Here is a 27,726-nt window from a genome sequence, read left to right as displayed (position 1 = left end):
GGTGTTTTGTGCAGGGCCAGGAGTTGGACTGGATGATCCTGATAAGTCCCTTCCCACTCAGCATATTCTATGATTCTGTATTTGGTCTGAGCTGTCTCAACACAGCTTAAGGGTTGATTTTGTGTCCAAATCTTTCAGAATTCGGGAACCTTCAGCTCACGATGAATGTGGGGATCTTATTAATGTAGAAGGGTATTGAAATGTTTGGAAAAAGACCATACAAGATATTTTTAATCGGAAATGGTGTGGCCAGCAGACTAGAGGAATCATCTCCCTCTACTCATGCTGGTGAGGTTGTACAATGAATCCTGTGTTCAGTTTTGGACCCTTCACAGCAAGAAGGACATTGAGGTGCGGAAGTAAATCCAGAGAAGGGCAGCTGATCAAGGGCCTGGAGTATCATAGCATGGGTCCCTACCAGGTAATAATTAGCATTGACTCCATGGTTCCAGAAGGCTGATCGATTGCTTTATTATACTATACTAAGAAACTCATCCCCCCACAGACAATCTAATACAGACAGAGCAGATTGGTCAATTGAATCCAAACACCATCACCAGTGGCCAATTAAGAAATCACCCTTTGGTAAACAAATCTCCATAACACATTCCACATGTTCACAACAACAGGTACAGCAAGTGAAGATAAGAATTGTTTATCATTCTTTTCTCTGATCTTCTCAGAGCCTTCCCCAAAACAATGTCTGGGAAAATTGTGCCTGCTGCTCTCTGTGGAGAGAACTGCAGCCACATGTGGAGCCTAAGTCTTGTAAGGAGCATCTGAGGGAGTGTTCAGCCTGGAGAAAAGGAGGCTCAGGAGAGGCATTATCGCTTCCGACTGCCTGAAAGGAGGATGTAGCCAGGTGGGACTTGGTTTCTTCTTCCATGAAACAAGTGATAGGGTGATAGGAAATGGCGCGAACTTGCACCAGAGGAGGTTTAAGTTGGATATTCGGAAAAATTTGTTAATGGAACGGGTTGTCCATCACTGGCACAGGCTGCACGGGGAAGTGGTGGAGTCACAATTGCAGGAAGGATCCCCCACTTGGGGACTTGGCTTAGTGGCGTACTTAGCAGTGCTGTATTAAAGGGTGCACTTGAAGATCTCGGTCTTTCCCCACCGAGTTGTTTCTGCGATTTTGTGATTCAGTGCCTCAGCGAGGGCGGCTGTTGTGAGGGGCAGGGCCGGCCGTGCCCGACCCCGCGTCGCCATGGCAACGCACAAAGCCTCGGCGCGCGTGCCCTCCCCCGGCCGCGAGCGGCGCTCTCGCGAGACTTGGAGCGGCGCGGCGAGGCCGAGGCGCTCGGGGCCCGTTTCAAACCGGCGGTCGCTGGGCCGCGGCCCGGCACGAGATGGCGGAGAGCGACAGGGCGGAGGCGGCCGCGCCGCGCCGAGCCGAGGAGGCGGCCGGCCAGGCGCCACAGCCGCCCCCGCAGCAGCAGCAGCAGCCGGCACCGCAACAACAGACGCCGCAACAGCCGCCGCAGGATGAGGAGGCGGCGGCGGCGGCGGCAGCAGCCGGTAGCGGCGCGGGCAGCGCAAATGGCGTCAAAATGTGTGTGAGAGCAGGGCCGGGAGGGCGGCGGGGGCAGCGCGGCCGGGGGGCGGCGGGAGGAGGTGGCCGGACCCCCCCCCGCCCCCATGGCTCCTCCTCCGCGGGGCCGGGGCCGGGGCCTGGGGGGGCCCTCGGGGAGGCCGCGGCCTGGGCACGGGGCAGGGGGCGGCTCTGGGGCAGCGGCCGCTGAGGGCTGGGCGTGCGAGGCCGCCCCGCAGGGCAGGGCTGGGCTGGGCTCCGAGCCCTGGCTCTGGTACCTGGCGCGCCGGTTCCCACGGGATACCCGTCCAGGAGTGTTCCGCATCGCTGCTGAATCGGTCACGTTTCTACTTCTTGCCGAAACCATTTTATTTAAAGCTGTTGAACTAGTCTTTGTTTACGTGAGAATGGTAAGACAGCCCTATAGTAATTTACTTTCTAAAAACAAACCCTGCACGTGCATACATGGAGTTTTCTTGGAAGCTGTAACATTTTCATACACGGAGTATGTAAAATTGTGCCTTGTATAGTATGTCTGAAAGGAACTTAGAATAAGGGAGCTGGAAATACCGGCTCTTTGGAACAATACCATGAATAACTTTGTGTGCGTGGTTGTTCTTGATGTCAGGCTTGGAAGGTTGTCACTCTTTACATGAGCTAGATTTTGGCCTCACATCGTTGGAATTTCAATATCTCTTCCAATCTCATTCAGATCTTGGAGGGAAAATACATTTACAGTAGACTTACTGCTACAGTACATCAAAGCTGCTGGCGTCTGTGAAGTTTTGACATGTTCTAAGCAGCCCTGCTCTGATACTGTTGTGTTTTAAAAAATGCATATGGGATCGTCTTCAATATAAAGCTGGAGGAATAAATATGTACTTCATGCCTTTACTTGACTCCCTGTAAAATTTAGTTTAGTTTACAAGCTATAAATTCCACTTTACTGTAAAATGGAATTTGTGGATATGTTTTCTTTTTCCCTAGTCTGGCCCTCAGCTTCCAAACTTCACTGATTAGAATTGAATTTCACAGGATGATTGTCACCCTTTTTGTCCTTTTTAGGCATGTTAATTTTATTGCCATTTGAGGTTGCTACTGTTGAAATGAGATATTTTCTCTGTATCCCTCCTGTCAACAGTATCTTCTTTTGCCTCCAAAACCTCACAAGCAAATGAAAAATCCGTCATTCTGCCTGGTAGAAGTCACAACTTGAAGTTTGAAAGTAATGGCAGGCTCTTGGTAACAGAGATTCAAATCTTATTCTTTCACATACAGTTTCTAATCTTCCCCCAAATGGATTTACAAAGGATTAAACTGTCAGTCTGTGGGTGAAATGTATTACTTAAAAAAATGATTTTATTAACCTGGTTTGCTTAGCATTCATTAAACTGGAGAGGAATCCTGACTCGGTTTGCACACTTCTCTAAGTTTTTTGTATTGGGCAATGGAACCATTCAGCACAGCAAAGCTAAAGTGATCCATGTGTTTTGAAATCACATGTTGTGAACTTCTTCCATTTCTGTCTGCTTATCTTATTATGGACACTTGTGAGGAGGAGTAGAAGTTTTTTTTTTTTAAATCAAGTTTTAGGGCTTTCATGTTGATGTATCTTGTGCTTATTATTTATAGGCTTCTAGTTTTGCATGTAGAAAGCTTGTCTTTTTTCTTCAGAACTTCATGGAAAGTTCAAAAGCTTTTTTTATTTTTTTCAAAAGGTATAATTGGTCTTTCAAATCAATGAGCATATGCACTTTTTTTTGAGAACTAATTGTAGACATCTTTTTTCCAGTCCTAAGAATGGTGGTGGTCTGTGATTTCACAGGCAAATATAAATATTGATTTAATGTATGAAATTTGTAGCTCCTACAAAAAGTAAAGATTAGAAATTATCATTGTTTTCCCCCCATGAAAATGTCAGTTTAGAATTTCAGAGTCTGTCTTTTCTGTGGTCTGTAGGTGAGTAATGTGACATTGCTTTTAATGTATTTATGATTGAAATTATTGTTAATATTCAAGGAGGAGGGTAGGAGTTGTGAAAGGATTTCTGCCTTTAGCCTGGCCTGTGTTGGTTTTGGCAGATGAGTTTTGCAAGGATTGTTTCTTTAATTAATCCTCTATTTTCAGCAGCCTGGCTGTGATTCCCAGACCAAGTGCAGTGTGGCTTTGTTTCCCAGATTTAGGAGTTTATGCCAGGCTTGTATCTTCTGTGCTCTCTACTGATTTGTACAGCCAGGTCTTGCAGAGTCTCTGGATTCCCTGTTTGGGGACCTGTCTCATCCTGTGCACTGCATTGAGCACCAAGGGGCTGTTTCATAATCCTTTAAGCAGGATAGAGCTTAAAAGGCTGAAGAGAATCCATTGCTCTAATCCTAAAACTTAAGGAAGAACTCAGGTTTTTTCTAGGAGTCTGGTTGGGCAGGAGTTTTGCATTTGCAAATGGTGTTAGACTGGAAGGAACTGATCTGACTGAAGACCTGATACTCTGCTCTTTGCCTCCTCCCTTGAATCCTTCCAGTTCCTGCATTGTTCCCTTCATTTCACTTCACTACACAGCCACAAAAAAATTGTGTTGTCACAGACAGGATGGTGTGGAGGAGGGATGATGCAGAAGGACTTGGAGAAAGCTTGAACCAGATAACATGAGATGACATGAGATGTTTTAAATTTTACAAATACTTGCCCCAGGGGAGTATCCATGCATTTCCCAGTTGCTAATCCACTCTTAATCCACATATAAACACAAGGACTGTGAAGTTAATACCATGTGACTATTTCAAAATTGGGGAAAAAGTCAGGGGAGAAATATGGATGTATTTGAATGTACTCCTCCCTGAAAAATGCACAGGCTTGAGTAGAAGCTCCTTGCATGTGCTTTTGAGTGCAGGACTGCCACTTACTCACTGTTTTGCTAACTATGCAGAGAGCTGAAAACTTGTCAGTTAACCAAAATCACTGGTTTTGCCATATGTTGTGGTTGTAAAACTGAAATGCCTGAAACCTTCCAAAGTGTCTCAATGAGATAAAAACTAAGCCTTCTGAGATGTGAGAAATATAGTAAAGATAGTGATGTAATTTAAGAAGGAGGGTTCACAATCATTCACTTCTGTCAGTCCTGTAGGACATCTCCTCCTAATTGTTCTAAAGCAAGATGCTAATTCTGGCTTTTTAAAATACATGTTTCTGTAAAAGTACTTTTAAAGTTTCTCTTTAAGTAGGCAGTGATGTGTAGTTAAAGATGCTAAGTAGCATCTGTTTAGTGTATCACATTTGTGTGGCTTTATTCAGTGGATTCTTTCAGTTCAGCAGTTCTCCTTTTTAAAAGTAACAATTCAGGCTCCTTGAGCCTCTGTTGGCATGCTAAATGACCTTGTGATAATAACAAAATCAGGAATGCTGAAGACTTACAGATACTTCTAATTCTGTTGAAAATGTATGGTCTAACTGAAGTTGACTGCTGTAAAAAAAAGCAGCCAATTTTCTTGTATTTTCATCTAAAAAATAAAAATATTTTAAAAGGAGGATTTCGGTGCTGCTGGTGAAGTTTTGAAAGACCGAGGGCCAGATGTCTGCTTTGTTGTTTTTAGTGGATAATACCTAGTTACTTAATTAGTCTTAGTTTCATAGCATGGCTTAATACAGCTGTTTCCTATGCATTTAACAAGTTTTCAAATTCTAGTAGTGTTAGGTAGTGAAACTGAAAAAACATTTGTTGTTCTTAGTTGGATTTTAATTTCTAACAGTAGTCTGGCACAAATTGTGAATAAAAATCCTTTATGGGGTAGATAAAACCCATATATAATTTGATATAAAACCTATTGGAGTTGATTTTGATATATTATTATTCCATTCAATTAAGCATCTCGAGCTGTTTCAACTCTCAAGCTTAGACTGTTTCTACTCTTACCTGTCTGTGGTGAATATCCTGTAACTTGTCCAAGTGAGGTGTGAAAATTACCAAAGCACCAAGGCATGGGTATTTTAGGTCATTTTTCACTCTTTCTGTTTTGGTCTTTGTAGTAGTTTCACAGTTCCATCTTTCTCAGTCTTGACAGACAGGATGTGCTGGCACAGGTTGCCCAGAATTGTGGATGCCCCAACCCTGGAAGTGTTAAAAGTTGGATGGAGCCCTGAGTAAGGTGATCTAGTGCAAGGTGTCCTTGCCCGTGGCAGGGGGCTTGGAATTAAATGGTCTTTAAGGTCCCTTCCAACTCAAACCATTCTAGGATTCTATGATTCTGTGAAATGGAATGAAAGTGAATTAGTAAGATGTACTTTCTTTACTTAGCATTGGAACATTTTTTTTGTTCTTGATAAAGCAGGGAATTACTCTGATAGCATGAATTTATTTTTCCTAATTTGAAAAGCAGCATTTGACATCCTGGGAATTCCAATAGCATAGGAAATACTCAGTTATATAAGTAGGAAGTGGGATAGTCTAATGGTCCAACACAAGACTAACAGTGTTTTTGTTTGGATTTTTGTTTTTTAATGTAGGGATAATGATGAGACAGCAAAAGAAGGGAAAGCACCTGTGAAAGAAAAGTTTGTTGCAAAAGCAAAGGCAATCCCTTCTCTTGGAAACAAGAATAAATTCCACCCCTATGCAAAGGAGAAGAATGCAGGCTCTGGAGACAAGAAGGCTGTTAATCGCAATCGAGTTTTTATTAGCAACATCCCGTATGACATGAAATGGCAAGCTATTAAAGACCTGATGAGAGAGAAAGGTAACTTACTGCTTGTAATACACTTCACACAGAAACCAGTGGGGCTTAAATGCAACCTATGTGTCCTTTGAGCCACACAGATTTGATTTGACTTCTTTTGTTTTGGGCTGTACTTGGTACATCTATCTCCCTTCCCCCTCTTTCATCCGAGACAATTGCATTGCAGGGTAGGCTGGGTAAATGAAGTGCTCACAATCTTCTGCCATTCTGGTGTGATAGTAGAGAGTATATGCATGACCTCATGAGTTCTTAAAGAGAATGTGTTTTGTCTAGTTGTAGTTCTTGTAGATTTTTTTTTCTCTAAGGGCTTTTGTATTTAAGCAACACATGAAGTGTGTTAACCTGAATAATAAGGGATGTCTTTCAAAAGTTGTTTTGTATTTCTTTGGTGGAATCTGGCTGTGGCATTAACTTTGTCTGCATTGTCACTACTGCCATGACTGTTTGTCTGGAGCTTTGTATTAAAAGCTTGTTCCTATTGTTGCAGTTCTGATAGAGAAACCTGACTACCCCAAAAATTTTATTTTAAATTTGGGGTGAAATAATGATAACATGGATTTTGTAAAAAGTTAGTTCTGTGTTTTCCTTGAAAAATTGATTCTTCAAAAGTAATGCAAAGCACACTTGGCTTTTAGGCTGTGAAAAATGCCAGACCCCCCTTCTGTAACTGCTGGCTTATCTGTTGTAAGGTGACGTGACTATTTGATTGGTTTATTTACTTAAACTTCCTACTTTAGAAAGTGAGTCGCTTGCTGTGAAATATTTGATGTGTAAATTTGGTTATTATTGAAGGAAAACTTTTGATTGAAGATATTCAGGTAGAAAGTCACCTTAAAACAGGTGTTTGTGAGTAGGATGATAAATGTAACACTTTTCAGTGAACGTTGACGTTTCATTTGTTAGGTGAAGGGACTGTGTATATCTGAATTTGTTCACCAACTATATCATACTGGCCAAAATATGAACTGTAGTATGAATTAGGTTAAATATAGTTGTTTGTTTTTAGCTTTTGAGAATGTGGCTGTTGCATATTTCTGAAAACTAGCTAAATTATATAGCCATTGACAGGAGGTATGGTTGGTCTGGTTTTGATTGTTGGTGAATAATAGGTGATTCTCTGTAGACTTGTGCACAGGGGCACAGTAAAGAAAGATACTGGTGTTTAAATGCATTGTCTCTTGGTATTTTCCCTTTGTATGTCTTATGTAGTTGGTGAGGTTACATACGTGGAGCTGTTTAAGGATGCTGAAGGAAAATCAAGGGTAAGTGCCGTGGGCAACAATCTGCTAGAGGTTTAAAAGTTCCTCAGCAGTTTTATTTTTGTATAATACCTGTACCAGTTATTGGAAAGTAAGTTTCATTTTTACACTGATTTTCATTAAGGTAGCCTTGAGGATTCTGTATTAGAAGTAGTCTGACACCTTCATGCAACTCACACTAGTTGGTTGTAAGGGACAAAGTACTTCCGTAAATGTTAACAAATGGCTTTTACTTAATCCTTCTTTTTAGCCAACACCTTTGTCTTGGTACAAATCTGTTTCGTATAAAGGATGTTCAATAAACCAATCATTCTATTTAAATTCTGTTAGTGTAGTATGCTCTTCTTGGGGCCAAGAAGTATAAAATGTTAGCTAAGAATATACTGGGTGAAGTGCCTGATTTCACAGCTTTGCAGGATTGGTACTTTTAAACACTGGCTTGATGTATTTACTTTCTTAAAACTAAATGGATGGAGATTGTTGGTAGCCAACAGAGTGCCAGCAATGAGGCACTAATAGTGAAGATTGTTAAAGTTCCTTTGTCTTCTTAATAATAGTCAAAAGTTTGGCCAATAGCAGCTCCAAACCTGCAGTGAAGAACATGAGAAATGCAGGTTTGAGTTTTAACTGAGGTTGTATCAATTGTTGTAAATTACTTTCTTTAATACTTGTTAAAACTAAAACATGCTGTCAGCTTTGCTATGCTTTAAGAAATCCTCAACTCTTTGCTTGATTAGAAGGATGCTGGTGCTGTCAATAAGGTTATTTTCTTATAAGGTAATTTCTCAATTATGTTGTAGTACTGAAGAGGTATGCAGACTGCTTTTTCATTGTAGTGGTGTACTTGATGTAGGTAGATTTTAATTTTGTAGTTAGTGGACAACTTTTAATGACGTGATGAGTGTCTTGAGTGGTTTTTGGTTGTTTTGGGGTTATTTTCTTTCCACCCTTTCCCTCCCACCTCCTCTTCCCAATTGTCCTTACATGGATCTGTGTGGCATTTTTCCAATTCTGATTTGACTCAAAGAGCATAAGAGACAATGTATTCTCTTGCATTTGAATGGTATGTATGCTGAGAAAGTAGGAGAAATTCAGATTGGCTACCACTAAAGAGCATATATTATGGATTTTGAAGCTGAAAATAACTTGTATAGTTACTTAACAGTGAGCTGGGATCTTTAACTGGAAGCTTCATTGTTCTGCCATATGTGCTGACTGACTTCTTTTTTTTCTTGCTTGTTTTCTCTTTACGTATGATGACAAATCTCGTGGATATAGGGTTGTGGGTAAGTTTCTTTTTTTATGTGTGCAGAAGCACACTGCTATCCAAACATTCTATTAGATTTGGCATGTTCAACTTTATTTTAATACTCTAAATGTTTTGATCTCTTTCTAAGTGTGGTTGAATTCAAAGATGAAGAATTTGTTAAGAAGGCATTAGACACTATGAACAAATATGATCTTAGTGGAAGACCCCTGAATATTAAAGAGGTATGTTTATTGCTACTGTTTTGAATTTGAAATAGTGAAGATACTAAAGCTACTGAGATGACCATACAGGGTTTTGAGAATCTTAGATGTGCAATTTCCAGTTTCATTTTTTTTTGTGAATTTTTACTGATGGGCTGAACTGCCTGTTGGCTTGCAGAAGGTTGGATACTATGCTGAGTAAACTGACAAAAAGCATGTCCTAAAGTCAAAAGAATTAATGCTGTTTTTTGTTAAAATAGCTTTTCTTCATATTCTTACCTTAGGGTTTTTCCAACTTAGGTAATCTACGTTTACATTGCGTACCTGCTTCAAAATATGACACAGAATGAGCTAATTATTAGACCATTACATATGTGCAAAAATGGGGCTGGAAACAGAGAAGTTGTGCTGTCTGGAAAGTGAAATAATATCAACATTTCTATTGTAGTGCTGTAATATGATGGTATCTGATGCAGTTCTTCCTGTCCTGTTACAATTTTAATAATGGTATTAATAAATAATACAAAACCACCACCTACTTAAATTAATTCAGTTCTTGGAAGAAAGTGCTAGACTGACAGTCCTTTAGCTTGAAATCTTTTCTACTTGTCCATAGGCTAGGTACAGCATGTGAAGTGGCAGTGCACGCTTCCTCAACAAGTGCTTTGCCAATATGCCTCAACCCTCATCTGAAAGGACCCACCTCTAGAGGTGAGGGAATTAGGGCTCCATGCTAATTCAGTTCATGATCCCTCTGACATGGACAAGTGTATTTATTAGTTGATAATTTTGATGGGTTTATGCAGAGTTTCAAATAGTACCATTTTGTTTGTTGCCTGTCCAGTTGTTGATGGTTAAGTGGCTTTGTTTGTGTCCACGTTTCAGGATCCTGAAGGGGAACATGCTCGTAGGGCACTGCAGCGGGGAGGAGGGCAGTTTCCAGGAGGACATGGACCTGATGCAGCGCCTGGAATGATGAATTTACCACCTTCTATTCTCAATAATCCAAACATTCCTCCTGAGGTTATCAGTAATTTGCAAGCAGGCAGGCTTGGATCCACGATTTTTGTTGCCAATGTAAGCTTAAAACTGTATTTTATAACTTCAGTGTTTGATCTTTGTAAGACACCTTATACCTGTGTAATTCAGATTTAATATAAAGAGGAGGTTGAAAAGAGTTCGCAGTTAGTATATTGAATTGAAGATGTTGGGTGTATCTTTAGATTTTGGACATGGAAAGATACATTAAACTCTTGAGACTGACATGCACTTCTAATTATGGCAGTCATCTGTTGATTCAAAAATATTTTATACATCTTTTCACTATTTACAATTGCATTTGTTTTTTATTAAATATATATGTCAGCTTACTTAAGTTTATCTTGCTAGTTACTCTAGACTAACACAATAAAGTTCCAACAAATGCAATGGTTCAAGTTCTTTATTAGCACAAAAGACTACTGTATTTATATGAGGTTTTGTGGAATTACAGCTGCTCTTCTCCAGAACCTACCCAATGGTAGTATGTTAATTAAAGTAAAATACATGTGCATATTGTACATACGTGTTCAAATGGTGATTTTTTGGACTTTGACACAGTGTGTGTATCGCTAAATCTCAACTATTTACAATTTTCAACCATTTGTCAATGAAGAGTTAACAGCAATGCAGAAAATCTCTTCCAAATGTAATAGCAGAACAGAGATGTGCACTGAAATCACTGATGTATTTCTGTGTTTAAGCTTGACTTCAAAGTTGGCTGGAAGAAACTGAAGGAGGTATTCAGCATTGCTGGAACTGTGAAGCGTGCAGACATCAAAGAAGATAAAGATGGCAAGAGTCGAGGAATGGGGACAGTTACCTTTGAGCAAGCAATTGAAGCTGTTCAAGCAATATGTATCCTTGGTTTTGGAAAATAATTGGTTATATATTGATTAGTCTTTAATGGTTCTGGCAGCGTAGTTTTACAAATGGTGCCTATTTGCCTTGTAGCTATGATATAGGGACTAGAGTGTAATACTGTGCAGATTGCATTTGTAATGCCTGAATTTACTACTAAATTCTATAAGTTCCTCATGATGTTGAACAAAATTAAAATACCTGGCAGTGTGACAATTGTGAAATTAACTTCAGTGTACCTAACAGCTTGTATTGCATCTTCTGGCCCTTGAATTGGGTTTCTAAAACTAAGGTAGGGAAAGATAAGACTCATAGCAATTGTACAGAAATATAATAAGTTATTACATTGATTCTTCAGAAACAGTTAAATTGCCTTCTTAAGACTCCTTGACTTGCATTTCTTCAGCTATGTTCAATGGACAATTCCTGTTTGATAGACCCATGCATGTAAAAATGGTAAGTTGCTTTCATTTCTTTCTACTTTATATGTCTCTGCCAAAACATTGAAAGGATCATAGCATAACATGCTTGTTTTTTGTCAGGATGACAAATCAGTTCCTCATGAAGACTTCCGTGTTGTGGACAGCAAAAGCTCGCAATTACCTCGTGAGTGCCTGCTCTGTTTTCTACCCCTTGCGCTTAGTATATGGTCATCTGTGTTTTTACACCGTTTAGCAACACTTTTGCTTACTGTGGTCTCTGTGATACAGAGGAAGGTCTCTCTTCTGATCATACTTAATTTTTTTTGTTTTTGAGGTGGTCTTGGTGGCATTGGTATGGGACTTGGACCAGGTGGACAGCCCATCAGTGCAACACAGCTGAGCATGGGTGGTGGAATGGGGAGCATGGGTCCAGGAGGTAAATCCATATTCTTCATTTTTTAAGTTATACAGAGCTAGTTTAAAGATGTTAAAGTTTAAAATTGTCATTTCTGTGTTGCAAAAATGACAGACTTTTGACAAAGCAAGCCTTGTCTAGTGTGCTTTTGATATTTTAACTCTGTCTGACTTTTTAAAAATCCATTAGGGTGTACTAAGTGTTGTTTATCTTTTTGGTTTAAAGGTATGGGAATAGACGGCCCAGGATTTGGTGGAATGAGTAGAATGGGAGGCGGTACGTGCAATGAAGTTTTTTGCATTAAATATTTCTTTAAGACTGTATAGAAAACACTTTACCTTATTTTGCAGGACTTCCTGGATTTCGTGGGATGGAAGGAATGCCTAACATGGGAGGATTTGGAGTCAACCGAATGGGAGGTAGTTGAACACCGTTCCTGTACACCTACTAGTTTGCTAATATTTATTTATTAAAAACTCTCCATTTAGGGGTGGGTGATATAGATCAGTTCAAAGGAGTTGAACGTGAGTGGAGGCCTAGGAGCTGGCGGTGGATTTGAGCGTGTAATAGGTGCCTCTGACTTGTGCATTAGACTCTCTTCTATTTAAACAAGGAGGAGCATCAACTCAGATGTAAATAACAGAATATTCCTGGTTTTTTGCTTTGTTCTTTCCAGAAATGTTCCGTGGTGGAATGGGAGCAAACATGGAAAGAGAATTTGGTCGTGGTGACATGGCATTGAACCGTGGTTTTGGAGAGTCTTTTGGAAGGATGGGTATGGTAACTGTTAAATTTTCTGTAACATAGTATTGGAAGAATTTTGCTAGAAGGAGACCTGGTTTCATTTGGTCATTTTCTGTCTCTTCTCCCCCAGTCATTACTGTAAGGATGGAATCTGAATGTTCTTTACAGTCACCTCTTTCTTAAGACAGGGGTTCAGGTGTGGAGGGTTTTTTTTCCCTCTGTAAAATATAAATGGAATAGCTCTTTGAGGAAAGCATTTACCTTCATACTGTATATTTTGTGGGGTATTAAATCTGTGGGGTGTTGAAGTATATGCTTCTGCTAATGCTGAACATGGTGTCCATGTACAGCCTTTGTACCTTCCACTAGCCTATTTTGCAAATGCATGGTGTAGTACTGTTTCTACTGCAGATCAGGTAGCATTGGACAGGAGTGTTGGATTTTGGTGCCCTCAGTTTTTGTCCTGCCTTCTGAGCTCCTGTAACTCAGAATGGTATTTATTGGCCTCTTCTGTATCTGAGCCAGGATTATTTTGTTTATAGATGATGTCTTGTTGGCAGTGGGGTTCCCTCAAATGAGTTACTCTTCCATCTTCAGAGGCGTGGAAGAGCTCAACAGCAGAGCCTTCTTGCCCTTTGTTACTATGCTGTTACCTGGATGAATCACAGAATCCCTTAGATGGAAAAGATCACCGAGTCCAGCCTTTAACCCACCACTGACAAGTCCACCACTAAACCAGGTTACCAAGAGCCACGTGTACATGTCTTTTAAATCCCTTCAGGGATGGTGATGCCTGAAGGCACCAATGCACTTCATTGGTCAGCCTGTTCCTATGATTGACATCTCTTCCTGTGAAGCATTTTTTCTAATATCCAATTTGAACCTCCCTGGTTTAACTTGAGACTGTTTCCTCTTGTTCTATTGCTTGTTGCTTGGTAGAAGAGACTGACCCCATGTCTCTGCAACTTCCTTTCAGATAGTTACAGAGAGCAGAAAGGTCCTCCCTGAGTCTCCTTCTCTCCAGGCTGAGCACCCCAGCTCCCTCAGCCATTCTTCACAAGGCTTGTGCTCCAGAGCCTTGAGCAGCTGTGTTGCCCTTTTCTGGACACACTCCAGCACCTCTATGTCTTTCTTCTTTTAAGAGGCCTGAAACTGAACACAAAATGCATTATAGGAGACAGCTGTTCTTCCTCTTCCCTGTTTCTTGTACTTTTCCATTCCCTTAATTCACCACCTTCAAAGAGAAGAACTGCTAAGAGCATAAGGTTCATCTGGTCTAAAAGTTGAGGGTTTTTTTCTAATTTTATTAGTTGAGGCAAGTCATAGAAAAGGGTAGCTGTTGTGTGCTTCTCTTCAATACTGATAATTGTGTAGAAGTGGTAAGAACATAATAAGCTTGTCCTTTAAGCTAGTCTTAATGCCTTGGAATGAATGTCTTAGAAATCAAATGTATGCTTTCACTCTGGCTACTTGCATAAACATCTGTTTCCTGTGTGAAAATGCAAGGTCACTTAAGTTATAAATGTTTCTGCAAGCAGTAGGCTTCTGAGTCTTCAGGTAACACGTTGGTTTAAAAATTCATGAACATGGCCACTGTGAGAAACTGATGGGGATGTCTTTCATTCAGTAGATCTAGCAAGCTTCAGTGTACAAACTATCAGTGATCTACCCATTTGAATAGTGTCCTGAGAACCAAGATTAGAGATTCCCAGCTTCACCTTAAATAATGGAAGGAAATTGTAGGGACTTTTAATAGATACTGTGTTTGATCAGGGAAGGCCCTGATGTACTCTTGTTACAGTATTTAGGTTATTGGTATCTTAGAAAGAAATTCTGTGAAGGCACTTGGTTTTAGTAACCTTGAAATCAAGGAAGGTGTCTTTGATTGGGCTATAGTATCGGAATGGAATTGAGGATGTTTGATTTGCAACAGAATTGTTGACTTTTTATACGATCAAGTTCATATAAGATGAAGCCTTGAATTTTGAAGTTGTTTTTCCCAATGTGGGAAATGGCCCATTTGGTTTTACCATGTTTGTGCTGCTGGCAGGCTGTCAGAGGGGAGAAAAGCTAGAAGGAAATCAGAGTAGCTTAAATCCTGTAGTAGAAAAGGAGAAAGTAACTTTACTTACAAGATGTTCCTATTTAGTTTGTATAGTAAAGGCACACGCTCAAGTGCCCTTATAGAAAGATATTGCCAGGTAGCACTGAGAGCAGTGCACTTCATTAGCGTGTGCTTTGTTTTTTTCACTAACTGGTGGTTTCAGTGTATGTCACTTCGTTATTTTTCTCTGTTTAGGTGGTGCAATGATTGGTGTTTTTGCGGGAGGAATGGGAGCACCTAGCATGGGCCCAATAAGATCTGGAATGAGTAGGTTAACTTGTTTCAATAGAACCTAAATGCATAGGCAATGTAACAATACCGTGTACACCTACTTGTATCAGAGGAACTTGGTGTAGTGTAGTGTCTTGCTGTTGAAGGAAGTAGAACTCTGTTGCATGTGACAAGTCTAACAGTTTTCAAAGCTGTTTTGTTGAGGTAAAAGTTCAGAGGAAAACTAGTTAATACAGTCTTTCCCTAAATCTTAGATTTGGAATGGTTTCAACTTCTAGTTTGGAGGGAAAAGTGATTAAAGTAAACTTGTGTTTCAGAAAAAAAGACAGGCAGAGTTACTTGAGTAAAGTTCATGAAAGCTGAACCTCAGTAACGTCATCATTGAAATAAAAAATCAACCTTGAATTTCAGATTATCCCCCAGTTTAATTTTGTGCAAAGCTCCAATACTGAGTTTGTATTGCAGCAACTCTCTGAGTTCCTCAGGCTAGAGCAGATGAGAAACTAAAATCTTGCTAGTGCCAATCTTAGAAGGCATAAGGCTTAAAGACAGGGTCCCTCATGAATGTTCTTGATAGTTTTACTGTACATTAATTTTTAATTATGAATCCAGAAATATTATAGTATTTGAATGCTATTGCTCTTAGTTACTTATATAAATGAATTAATACATTTTATTCCATGGTTGTACTTTTATCGGGGTTTAAACTGTGACACATAGGAGAGTTCATGCTCTTTACAGTACTTGCAGTAACTTCGGTTCTTGGCAAAAAAAAAAACCTTCTCTAGAAGATTTTGCAATTAGGTGTGGGCATAGCTACATTAAGTTAAGGTGGATATAAATGAAGGAAGCCAAATAAACAATTGTATATCTGGTCCAATTATCTGTATCTATGTATTGCCACAATTATTTATTTGATCTTTTTGGTAAAGGTATCATTTTTTTTTTTTAATTAAACAAGACGGACTTTGAATTCTTGTGTTCAGCATTTTGCTACATTAGATGGTATGACTAATAGCTTGATGCAGTTTGGTTTTACTATTTTAGAACTGACACTCTATATCTTGTATAATACTTTTCTAAAAATACTAGCCATGCTCCTCGATAAATCACTGTGCACGTATAAAAGTTATGGTTTATATTACAGCACTTTTAATGAAGTTATTCTTCTCCTGACACAAGAACTTTATTTTGTCCCAAATGCTTGTGTGTTTATTACTAAAAGGAGATTTCATTTTATCCTGCATTTCTCTCTCTGTGTAGGTGGTGGAATGGGTGGTATGAACAATATGGCTGGAGGAATGGGAATGGATCGGATGGGCTCCGGTTTTGATCGGATGGGACCTGCCATGGGTGGAGGCCTGGACAGGAACATGGACATGGATCGAGGATTTGTGCCTGGCCCGATGGGAGGTGGCATGAGAGAGAGATTAGGCTCTAAAGGCAACCAGATATTTGTGAGAAATGTAAGCAATGAAATAGATAGGAACCACAAGCTTATTTTATGGGTATGTTTGATTACATGCTCTTATTCTCATTGTAATATTTTGTTACCAATAATACTTTTTTATTTTAGCTTCCTTTTGACTTGACCTGGCAGAAGCTAAAGGAGAAATTCAGTCAATGTGGTATGTATATGAACCTTACCTCTGTTCATCTCTATGGACTTCATGTGTTATGTGCTGTTTATTAGATAACAACAGGAAGACTGTTGTCTGACTCTGAAGAAGAGTCTGGCTAGCTTAATTTTTCTGGTTTCACCCAGCTTGCTTGAGTTATATAAATAATCTTTAGGCATGACAGAACACAAGACCAAGGTACAGTATGTGCTATATTGGCTCTGAGTGCTCACTTGCTATAAACTTTAACCTATTCCTTTAATAAAATTACTCTTTGATTTTTTTCTTTTTTTTGATGTATTCCCTGGCCAGTAAAAGTATATAATGTACTGTTTCCTTTGAGTTAAATATGTGCAGGAGCCTGGATCTGTCCAGGTCATGCATTACTTTAGAAATGGGGCTGCATCAAATCAGAGTTAGTAATTTTGCCAGTGTAGCATTACAGGTTTCATACATATGGATGATCCTGATTAGCATATTTGCAGGCTGTATGTTTCCCTTTATCAGGAGAAATAAAGGTTTGCTACAAATATTCAATAATTGGTTTTATCTAATTCAGAAAATTTGGTCTTTTCACAGAAATAAGTGAAAAATAAAGCTTGAGTGTCAGAATACATTACATGTTTTGAAAACACATTTTCAGAATGGAGAGCTTTAACTGAATTACAGGATGACTTCTTATTTTGGATAGACAGAAAGGATAAATAATCTAAAACATACTACTGATGACTAGGACAGTCATCATACAGCTGTTTAGAGATTTGCTATAAATTAGACCTTGCAGTTAAATCATGAAAAATTACAAGGTGTTGATGTTTTCTTTGTAGATGGAGGATATAGCACAACTGGTTCTTTTTTTTTTAAGTCTTAACCTCCTGAGCAACTTTCAGATAGTTCAGAATTTTTTTTCAGTATCTCTGTCAGCTAATAGATGTAGTAATTATGTTCAGTTGCTTTTAAGAATTATAAGCAACAGATTGTGTTCATGTCAGTATCATAAAAAATACAAAGACTGTTTCCCAGTGTACCATTTCTTTCAGTGAAAGGACAGTCTTACATGATATTTAAAAATAAAAGGCTTTGTATTTCAGGGAAAAGTTTTTTCTTCCTAGTGACGTTCAGGGGCTCATGAGGGGTGTGCTACAACATACCATAACCAAAAACTCATTAGCTCCAGGGAACTGAACATTCTCAGAGGTACATCTTTATAAAAATATTTCCTTGTGAGTTGAGTGTCCAACCTCAAGGAAGCTCAGCAGGAATTGGATAGTGCATGCTACTTTTCCACCACTCCCAGCCTGGTAACTTTATTGTTTTAAAGGCTTTAATTTTGCTCTGCAGCTTCTTACCAAAAATGCTTGGTTGTGACTATTGCTTGGTATGTTTTTGTCATGAACAGGGTGGACTGGATTCAGCTACAGTTCAGTTAATGCCTATCAATACTCACGCTTTTGTCAGTATGAAACACAGATCTTTCCCTGAGTCTTACAGGGCACTTTGTTTCAAACTTGAGGTCAAATACAGGCACACTTCAGGAAGATTTGAGATAGCAGATCTGGATCTGGATTTGGATTCTTTCCTGCTGTTTTGTCTCATGTCACCTTGCCTGAATGAGTGAATGTACCATCAGTCTGAAAGTGCCGATTTCATATGTTCCCCTAGATAGTACTTAAAAATTTTTTTATTACCTCTGAGTTAAGTTGTTAGTACACTGAGGACTTGAAATAACTGCTGTTTAACTTATTTATTCAGGTCATGTAATGTTTGCAGAAATAAAAATGGAGAATGGAAAATCAAAGGGCTGTGGAACAGTCAGATTTGACTCACCAGAATCTGCTGAAAAGGCCTGTAGGATAATGAACGGCATAAAAATCAGTGGCAGAGAAATTGATGTCCGCTTGGATCGCAACGCATAATTTAAAACTGTGTTCAGGAACATTCCTATGTCTGTTTAGCTTCTCTGTCTTAGTAAGTCATTTTTAGTAACATTGTATGCTTACAAAAGCTGTAAAAAGGAACTTTTAAATCCCACCAGCCTTTAACAGTATAGTGTTTAATATACTGTGATACTTGTTAACTGAATCTTACTATGTTTGGTTTTTAAAGACAATTCGCCTGATTTTTGTTGTTTTTTTAGAGGCACTGAGCACCTGCTGGTCCCTATAGACCGGGGATGCTTTGGATGCTCAGTGCCTTTGGAAAATTAGGCCAAGTGTCTCTAGTCATTCAGTTTAAATGAATGGTTATACTGTTTTTAATAAAATAAGCCATTTTCTCTGTTAATCTCCAGATTGCATAGTGGGATTTATTTAGTGTTTTCTGATCTTTTTTTTCCCCGCCAAATGTGTGTATCAACATTGTAATGTAAGAAGTAGATGTCTTTTTCAGAATTTTGGTTTTATATGTGCGTTGTAGTCATACTGTAATTCTTGACTCTAAAAGAAAGGGCTCCAATTAGGCTGTGATGTTTATGTTCTACTTAATATTACTTTAATGACATGACTTAGTTCTGTATATAAGATTTAGAGCCCAATGGGAGTTTGGAGTTGTTTTTTTAAATTTTATTTTGACTAAATGAAGAAACTGATCTTTTTCTCCTGCTTTTATTTTTTTCATCAGCATAATCACCGATTAAAACTAGTTACCACAGACCCTTGTAGGATTGTTTCCTATGATGCCAAGTTCATATAAAATTGATAATACAGTAAATACTAAGTATAGGACGAGACAAATTGTCCCCAATTTTTTATCTATTTTCCAGCCATTCAGGTGAACTGCCAGAAAAATGAAACCAACAGAACAGATAAGAGAAATGGCTGTGTATGTCAGACCACTGCTGTTCACTTCTATGGGTCCTGATGTATTTATGAAGGCAGTTTTTATAAACCAGGGTATTCCCAAACAGAGCATATCAAATACATTGGATCCTACGATGTTAGACATAGCCATATCTCCATTTCCTGTAAAAGAAGAAATACAAATAAGTTGGCTTAATTGTATTGCATGAAATTGCCAAACTGTTTTGGAGGAACAGACTGCCAGCCCTCAGTTTCTCACAGAGCACCCTTTTTAGATTTTGCATTGGAAGAGCTATAGTCATGATTCTACAGAACATGGTTACCACAACCACAAAAAGTCTCCCTAAATCACCAGCATCTGCACAGCTGCACTTAAAATTAAGCTAGACAGCCTATTACAAAATCCATTTATGCTTAAAATACTGAGACCTACAGTTGTGTTCTGCAGTAAAACTGTAATACGTAATCAACAACAAATAAACCAATCTAGAATACTTCTCTGAGATACTCTGAGAAGTTTTTAAATGTCTGAGCCACAGCTTTTTCAGGTAAGCTATTTATTTATTTTTAGTAAACTTAAACTCTGGAATTTGAAGCTTGGATTTTGAGGTTACTCCTTGAATTTATCAAAATGTTGACTAGAATTCTTTCTTTTTGTAGTACCTTTTTAAACACATCCATTGGCATGAGCCTAAATACTAAAATCTTTACCTTTTCGAGCCACCAGCACACTTGCAACTGTATCTGGTACACTTGTTCCTGCTGCCAGTAATGTGAGACCCATGACTGACTCTGGGATTCCCAGCGTTTCACCTGCAGTTGAGAAATAAGGGTAGAAAATGCAAGTGTGGTTTTAGTTAGGGCTCATCCACTGAAAGTGCTTTGGACTTTGTTTGCTGGAGAAAGAATCAATCATACAGTAATTTCATATGGAATGTATCAGCTAACTTAACTACATGTGAGGTGACTGAACCACAAAGCAGTTAAAACAAAGATTAACAACAAATATCCTTTCCTTGTTCTTCAAGTCTGCAGTGGTCAAGACAGTAGCAATTATGATTTTTTTTTTCTTGCAGATAAAGTAAAAGTTTAAGTATCTAACAAATTACTATTCCTTTTTTTCTCCCTCAACTTCTAGAAAATACTATAGTCTCTTACAGTTTTGGGCACCTCCTTGTTAGTGTTCAAAAGTCTCATGAAGCAATAACTCTTATAATAATTCTTTTTAATCCCCTCAGGGGGAGGGGAATAAGCACATGCATTATCTTGGGGAGGACAGTCATTAAGATATTAGGAGAATACTGTCTCAACTACATGCCTTTACCATTTCATTCCAATTAGAAAGTGATTTGGAAGAATCAGAGTGCGGAATTTTTATATGACTTGTAAGTACAAGTAACCCCTTAGAAGTGTGAGTTCCTTTAGGGAAATACTCGTTTAAATTTAAAGAAAAGTTTTAAACTGTTATTAGAAGGGCGGCTTATTTTTCCCTAATCTCTATTTTTCTTAGCCCCAAATGTCCTGTAAACATATTAATTTCTAACTTAAAATACAGGGATTCTTCAAAACTGTTTCAGCAGTTGTACCATTCAGATGCATCAATATGCTGAAGTATTTGATACCTCTAGTCAAGCTACAAAGTAATAAATTTTTCTTAAACATTTTTGTTCACTAAAAAGTATCTTAATATTTTTTAGTGTTGAAATCTGAGTTCTTACATGAAATATTTTGACATATTTAATAAGAGCAGTTTTATTTAAATAAGAGGCAGTACACTAAGCTAGGTCAGCAATGCTTGTCTATTACTTACCAGCTTAGTCTAGAGCAGCCCAGTAAATTTATATTTGAAACTGTTGATTTCAGAGGTACTAACATGATCCTGTTGCAGAATTTGTACTCTTTTTATCCTTCCATCACTTCTAATAGATTTGTAGGGTGAGGGACCAACAAATCAGCTTTTATAAATCATCCAGGCTGGAAAATAATGGTTCAAACCAAGGTGAAATATGAATGAACCAGCCTTATGTACCCAACATTAGTTTCTAGCCCTCTGAAGGTTATAAGACAGAATATAAACTCAGGAGAAGTTAATTTTTTATTTTATTAGATAGATTTATCTTCTATTTAATGTGTCGGGTTTATTTTCTAGCAACTGACCATTAAGACAGAAAAGTCTTATTTTTCTAGGCTTTTGTTAATTTTGTGTATTAGTAGCAATGTGTTGCTATGTTGCTATAAGTAGTCGAATTTTCTTTGCCAGCAACAGAAAGATGTACTAAATTAGGTTTGTTCTTGACCATCAGTTTAGTGCCCAGCTATGATACTTTTGTGACATTCTGATAGACTGATTATGCAATAGTAGAACCTTTGAGTTCTCAACCTTCATGAGAGCCTGGACTTGAATATATTGTGTGTTTAACTTGAAGTGTTTTAACATGTACATAGAATATAATTTACCTAGAAGTAGTGGGCCAAAGACCCCAGTACTACCTGTGATGACTCTGGAAAGTGAACTAATACACTCTCTGAATCTCCACCATACCTACTTTCATTTGAATTAATGCTTTGTCTTGTAGAACAGCAATAATGTTGACTTGAATCGTGTTTCAAAGGCTTCTAGCATCCAGACAGTGAACGCTTGCTCTTTGGGTACAAGTGGAAAATTATTTAACCAAGGAGTTAACATGGTGGGTATAATATCCAGTGATCTACTAGTAATTTCTCAAAGGTTTACTGAATGTGTAGGTCTGCTTCTGCACTGAACAAGGAGTTATTCATATCTGAACTAGTAGAAAGCTTGAGTAGGATTAGTGAGCTATAATGTGAAAATGGCAAGCTTTGAAACATTTCTGTAGAGTTTCAGTTTCATTTTCTGCTTGTTCTTAAATATAAAAACTGGATGTCTTTCAAGCTGACTGGAGAAACAATGAAATGAGGAGACCTTTAATACCTCAAAGTCCTTTTAGGAGATGGTTTTTCCATATAAGTCCATACCCCTTCTCTCACTTAAGTGCAATCCTTTTACTGCCCCACTTTATGATGCAGATTTGTAAGAGGTCCACATATACACACTCCAAGAATGTTTATAAACATTTGAGAACTTTTTTGGCAGTGAATTTAATGCCAAATCTCTTACTGTAACATTTGTGAAAAACACAGGTATAGAAATTATGGGTTTTTTCAGAAAACTTTGACCTCTAATTCCAGTCTTGGGAGATTTCATGTTTGTCAGCCTTCAGCATGACAAGTTTATTGCTGTGTGTCTAATTGCTTTGCTTAATGAAGCAGTTTAGTGAAACTGTTTTTAAAAATAGATTGGGTTTTTTGTAGCTACATCAAGTTCTCCTTCATATGATGGTAAGCAGTGTGAAGCAGCTAAACTCTATAAATGTTCCATCATTGGATAGAAGAGGGTGGCAAACTAAGCAGTCAAACATAAGTTTCTGTTGGTTTTTTTTTTTTGTTGTATTTTTTTTACAGCACAGTCTGAGTTGCTAAACTGACTTTTAAAGGGAACCCTCACAGGGAAACCACACAACTTTTTCAGTGATTCTTGACTGGTATAGCAACACCACTTTAGGTACCTACCTGCTATTGTTACCATCCATACAAGAACATAAGTTATTGCAGAAATCCATGCTGCTGAAATTAAAAATGTCACCATGAACCAGTTCCTCCAAAACTGTCTTCTGCAATCTGGTATAGTTAAATAGAGTAGTGTGATAATAGGAAGGGATAACACCCACAAAATTCTCTTCATATCTGCTTCAGGCATGGTAAAGACATTTGGATGATCTGTTGAGGAAAAAGCAACTTTTAAATTGTGGCGTTAGGTTTGAATCCATAGCATACAGTATGTTACTGTCCTCTACTTGTGAGAATACTGAAAAAAGGTGAAACATACTTCTTCCTCAAGTTTCAGCTGTAGTATTAGCCAGTACCTACATCTATCTGGACAAAGTTCTGAAATCAGGTTATTTCTGGGGAGATTCTGTTTGCACACAAGAAAAACATTTTTTCACAATGAGAATAATCACCAGTAAAATAATCTCCCCACGAAGTGGTGATTCCCCAGTGTTGGACAATTCTAAGATTCAGCTGAACAGGTGCTGGCCCATCTGGGACCATGCTTTTGCCAGGAAAGGTTGGACATCCTTGAGATCTCTTTCCAGCCTAATATTCTATGATTAAAATGTTTTTTATTACATCACCAGGGGTGAACTAAGGTGGATGAGAAATGAATTTCTTTATAAGGGTTTGCCCATAGCATTTACCAAGAGTAAGTACCAACTGCTCTTTTTTGCCTGAGTGGAAACATGACCTGTGGTCACATCACAGCTATCCCTTTACTTTTGATATTATGCATATTTTGGGCTACCAACCTGCCACTGTCATATGGAAAGAGTGTATATTACTACAGTCCCTGTGTGGCTTTCAGCTGATAGTGCATTTTACAAGCAATGTTGCTGGGAAGTTTCAAGTACACACAACAAAGACAGAAGTTCTACTACTACACAATGAGCAACTATCTTTGCATTCCTCTAGCAACTGACTTCATATGAAAACCATCACTCTGATTTTGCTCAGTGTTATATTCCAAGTTAGAATAATGATTTACTTAAATACTAGGCTGGAGTTCTTTTGTGAACAAAATCTTAATACTGTCTGAGAATCTGCTGTTGATAAGAATTGATGCAGACAGGCATGCAGAGTGCTAGAGACAGCTGTAACAAACTTGTACCTTCAGAGATTTCATCGAGCCCGTGTAAGCTTGTTGAAAGTTGAGAGTAGTCCAGCTCGTCTTGAAAAATTCCACTGTCTGTTCTTGACTGTGGACGAATTAGAGGTCCACTCTCGTCCCTCCATCCAACCAGTGGCTGCTGCTCCGCGCTCTCTTCCATGGCTTTGGTAAAACACGTGCAGCAGGGACTGAACTTTTTCATGAGGTATTGGTTGATTTTAATGTCAAAACATAGTACCAGAATATAACACCCATATATCAATAATAGGGATGCACTTTCATACCTAGAATGAAAAACAAGTCTTATATAACGTGTAATATAAAAGAACCCAATTGTTGGCATAAGAAGAGAGAGAAGATTTGCATGAATAGCAGGAGAACACACAAAAGCATCTATTTGCAATTGTATGGCTAATGTCATGGAAGTTTGTGAGTATCCCCATGTCTTTCAGCAGTTTGATTAACTCCTCTCCTCTGCAGAATCTTGTTTGTGTATTGTATAGCTGCATGTTTTTTTAGGGGATCTTACTGATTGAACATTTTCCTGATATTTGCAAAAATGAGTCTTCATGTGATGCTTAAATTATAAACTTCAAGAGACTTATTGCTGGACCTGACTGTCTTGTTGAGGTAACAGGAGTTTCAGTGTTGATGGAGGAGTTAAAACATCAGAAACTCATGATCTCCTTCTGGCAGACAAATGTTTTTCTGAACAATGCTGGTATGAAAGGAAAGGCTTAAAACGAGTAAATGCTGAACACTAATTGCCATGTCAGAACAGTTGTGATAGAAATTGTGAAGTCTGTACAGGCAAGCCTATGCAGGTCAAGCTTCAAATATGCAGAGTTTGAATGTTTAGGTAATAATCTTTACAAGCATTGTGACTTTTTTTTAAAGCCAACAGGATGTTTATTTCTGTTAGTGAACAGCAGTTCAGGCTACTTGAAGTTTGGGGCTTGGGGATTTTCATTTGTTTTTCAAAACACTGTCTCACAAATCTCCAGTCAACAGGAATTCAACACTACTTGTGCTCTTACCAGTAAATTCTGCTGTCAGATATCATCGCAAGCACCGCCGCTGCACTGATGGTGTATGCCAGGCAGTCTCTGAACAGCGGCCAACAGGACAGCCTCGAAACCTGCAGATCAGTCATGTACTTTTCTTAAACCTCTCTGTAATACTTTCACTAAGTGCTGTAAATGCTGCATCAATATGTTTCTATATTATGTAAAAATTAAAGATTCTTAGGAATGACTTAAGTATGATATTTAACAAGTTAGTGTTTTTAAAAACTTTCATAGCAAGTTATCTTAAAACTGATTACATGCTGGTTTTGCTACTAAATAATAAACTTGGCAGTTGTCATAGTAAGTCTCTCTTGGCTTTTGTTGGCAAATGAGAAAGGATAACTATTTGGCCCTTAGGAGCAGAACTATCAAAGTTATACATACCACACTGGAAAACAGCCCGCAAGCTGCAGAAATACCAAGAAGATTATATATTGCTGATCCAAGGATGGTGCTGACGCCGATATCTCCCTTTGTCACAAAAGCTCCTGTAAGGAAAATGACTCTCTGGTTTGGTTCAGTTTGGCATGCAAGGAAAAGAGCTCTAAGTTATAAGGAATTATAAAACACATCTCTTACCCAGAAAAGCAGTGACAAGCTCTGGAGCAGAGCTTCCAGCAGCCATGAAAGTGGCTCCAGCTACATCCTGTGAGAGGCCAAGGCCTGAGGACAGAACAAAAAGAATTGCTTAAAAAAATTGATATTGCAGTAGCCTGTACCCTTTACTCTCACTAGTACATAATGTTAGCTGCTACTACAACAGTTTAGTAGATTAAAGTTTATTTTCATACAGTCAATGCATTTATATGAGAATCATAAAGCAATATATTGAAAATTAGCCTGATGTATTGGGCTAGTTTATTTCTAACTTCATTGCAGAAATTAGTTTAAATCTTGTAAAATCAGCATTTGTATGCAGGATTAAACTGTGTTTCCTATTGGTAATAATTATGGGGAAATTCCATGGACTGTAGTGTGATATTGCTGTATGATCCATATCAATTCTATCCATCTTCCAGGGAAATCTGTACTACTGTGTCTTCACATACCAGAAGCAATAGTTAAATTCAAACCAGTGCTGTGATCTTAAAATCAAATTTTCATTTTATATGGACAGTGTAAGAGCCTGTGTGTTGCTTAAGAGAAATGAGATTTTTGTTCTAGCAAATTGACTTTCTGGAATGTAACTCTGTGGATCAAGTCCTGCACACCAAGTACAGGGACATATGGCTGACCATGGCAAAAGTCTGACAAATGCTTATTCATTATCAATAAACAAAACACCAGCTCTTATGGCAGTGTATAAGCTTACATTTGCTGTAAGTGTTCTGATTTGGAGGGGGTTTTCCAGTTCAGGGATGAGTTTCCCTAGGGAATTTTGTTAATTCTTGGCAGCGAAAATCTGAACTCCCTGCCAAGACCATCTCTTCAGTGGTCTGCTGGAGCCAGGGGAATTGTTGCAGGTTGATTAGATTTCTTAGAACCGTGGTAACCATAGAATTCCTGTCCCTCCTGTGTCATACCTTTAATATGTTAGCAGTACCTCATCACTACTTTTAAAGAAAAACCCTAGAAAGAGTTTTGGTTTCACCAATCGCCATCCCTCCTAATTTTTTTCTTTTACAAGTAGTTACCTGGACATAGTACTGTGAAATTGTCAGTCCTCCAGACAGAAAGCAAGCAAATATTAAATTAATACATGTTCAGTGTAATCACTAGGTTTTTTCAATAAAATATTGATCCTGTGTATCAAATTATATATTGTATGGACACATCTGTGCATGGAAAGTGAAACTTGTTCAGTTTTCTTTCAGAGCACTCTAACTTTGAAGCTTTTTAAAAAAGAAAGTTTTATGCCAAGCTTCTCAGTTTTACAGGAAAACAGTCAGGATGTCACTTACATTCACTGATGATCTCTAGGGAAGGTAGGAAGTAATCATCGCACACAATGGACACGGCCAAAAACATGTACAGTATAATTATGAAGTAGATAACGATTCCTCCATCCTTCCTCTCCTGCGGGGTGAAAAATCCTTCAGGAAACTCCGATGAAGACGAGAGGATGCAACGCGTCCCGTTTTCTGAAAATTGAGCGCAGAAGTGTTACACATCCTGCATGGAACCTTCCCATTCCTCAGGCCCCGGGACGTCTGCGGATGCGAGCACAGCAAGGACCGCTGCAGCGATGCCGCCAGAGCTCCGCACACCTGCGGCGGGGCAGAGGCGCCGCGGGACGGGCTGTGCAGCGCTCGAGCGGCCCCCGGTGCCCTCCCGGTGCCCTCCCGGTGCCCTCCCGGTGCCGCCGTACCCGCGGGGTCCCCGGGGCGCTGGGCCCGCGCGCCCCAGGCCGCGAGCGCCGCCAGCAGCACCAGCGCCGCGCGCCGCCGCGCGCCCGCCCGCATCGCCCGGACTGCGCGCGCGGCGAGGGCGCGAGCGGCAGCAGCGCGAGCTGCGGCCCGGGCGCGAGCGTCACGTAGGGCCGCGCCCCCCCCCCCCCCCCCCCCCCCCCCCCCCCCCCCGCCCGCCCCTCAGCGGCTCGCCCCGTCCCGCAGCGGTCCCACCGCCGCCTCCCCAGATTCCACCGCCCCTCAGCGGCTCGCCCCGTCCCGCAGCGGTCCCACCGCCGCCTCCCCAGATTCCACCGCCTCTCAGCGGCTCGCCCCGTCCCGCAGCGGTCCCACCGCCGCCTCCCCAGA

At 39.4% G+C, this 27,726-nt stretch overlaps 2 protein-coding genes across 2 annotated transcripts; one reads left to right on the top strand and one right to left on the bottom strand.

Annotated features, from left to right (window-relative positions):
- The first annotated feature begins 1,296 nt into the window (after nt 1-1,296).
- Nucleotides 1,297-25,334, top strand: MYEF2 (myelin expression factor 2). Its single transcript, XM_036389511.2, has 17 exons — nt 1,297-1,555; nt 6,032-6,261; nt 7,471-7,523; nt 8,799-8,806; nt 8,918-9,011; nt 9,876-10,067; nt 10,733-10,886; nt 11,296-11,345; nt 11,432-11,495; nt 11,646-11,747; nt 11,952-12,002; nt 12,077-12,145; nt 12,403-12,501; nt 14,770-14,841; nt 16,069-16,271; nt 16,382-16,433; nt 18,177-25,334. Exons 1-17 carry the CDS (start codon nt 1,353-1,355, stop codon nt 18,338-18,340), a joined length of 1,860 nt encoding a protein of 619 aa, XP_036245404.1. The 5' UTR covers nt 1,297-1,352; the 3' UTR covers nt 18,341-25,334.
- SLC24A5 (solute carrier family 24 member 5) lies at nt 18,971-27,432 on the bottom strand. Its single transcript, XM_036389523.2, has 9 exons — nt 27,339-27,432; nt 26,932-27,111; nt 25,610-25,693; nt 25,415-25,518; nt 25,001-25,101; nt 23,964-24,247; nt 22,811-23,017; nt 19,934-20,035; nt 18,971-19,384 (listed from the first exon to the last, which is right to left on the bottom strand). Exons 1-9 carry the CDS (start codon nt 27,430-27,432, stop codon nt 19,062-19,064), a joined length of 1,479 nt encoding a protein of 492 aa, XP_036245416.2. The 3' UTR covers nt 18,971-19,061.
- Between the last annotated feature and the right edge of the window lie 294 nt (nt 27,433-27,726).

The sequence above is a fragment of the Molothrus ater genome, chromosome 13 (genome assembly GCF_012460135.2).
Source record: "Molothrus ater isolate BHLD 08-10-18 breed brown headed cowbird chromosome 13, BPBGC_Mater_1.1, whole genome shotgun sequence".
Taxonomy (NCBI): domain Eukaryota; kingdom Metazoa; phylum Chordata; class Aves; order Passeriformes; family Icteridae; genus Molothrus; species Molothrus ater.
Note: the sequence above shows the minus strand (reverse complement) of the source record. Positions and strands in the feature narration are given on the sequence as shown.

Excerpts from the sequence above, each read along its gene's own strand:
- MYEF2 (XM_036389511.2), top strand. The coding sequence starts at position 1,353 with ATGGCGGAGAGCGACAGGGCGGAGGCGGCCGCGCCGCGCCGAGCCGAG. Across the intron at positions 12,502-14,769 it reads AGAGTCTTTTGGAAGGATGG|GTGGTGCAATGATTGGTGTT; the intron begins GTATGGTAACTG and ends TTCTCTGTTTAG. Across the intron at positions 14,842-16,068 it reads CCCAATAAGATCTGGAATGA|GTGGTGGAATGGGTGGTATG; the intron begins GTAGGTTAACTT and ends CTCTCTGTGTAG.
- SLC24A5 (XM_036389523.2), bottom strand. The coding sequence starts at position 27,432 with ATGCGGGCGGGCGCGCGGCGGCGCGCGGCGCTGGTGCTGCTGGCGGCG. Across the intron at positions 27,112-27,338 it reads GCGCCCCGGGGACCCCGCGG|AAAACGGGACGCGTTGCATC; the intron begins GTACGGCGGCAC and ends CTCAATTTTCAG. Across the intron at positions 25,694-26,931 it reads CCTAGAGATCATCAGTGAAT|GCCTTGGCCTCTCACAGGAT; the intron begins GTAAGTGACATC and ends TTCTGTCCTCAG.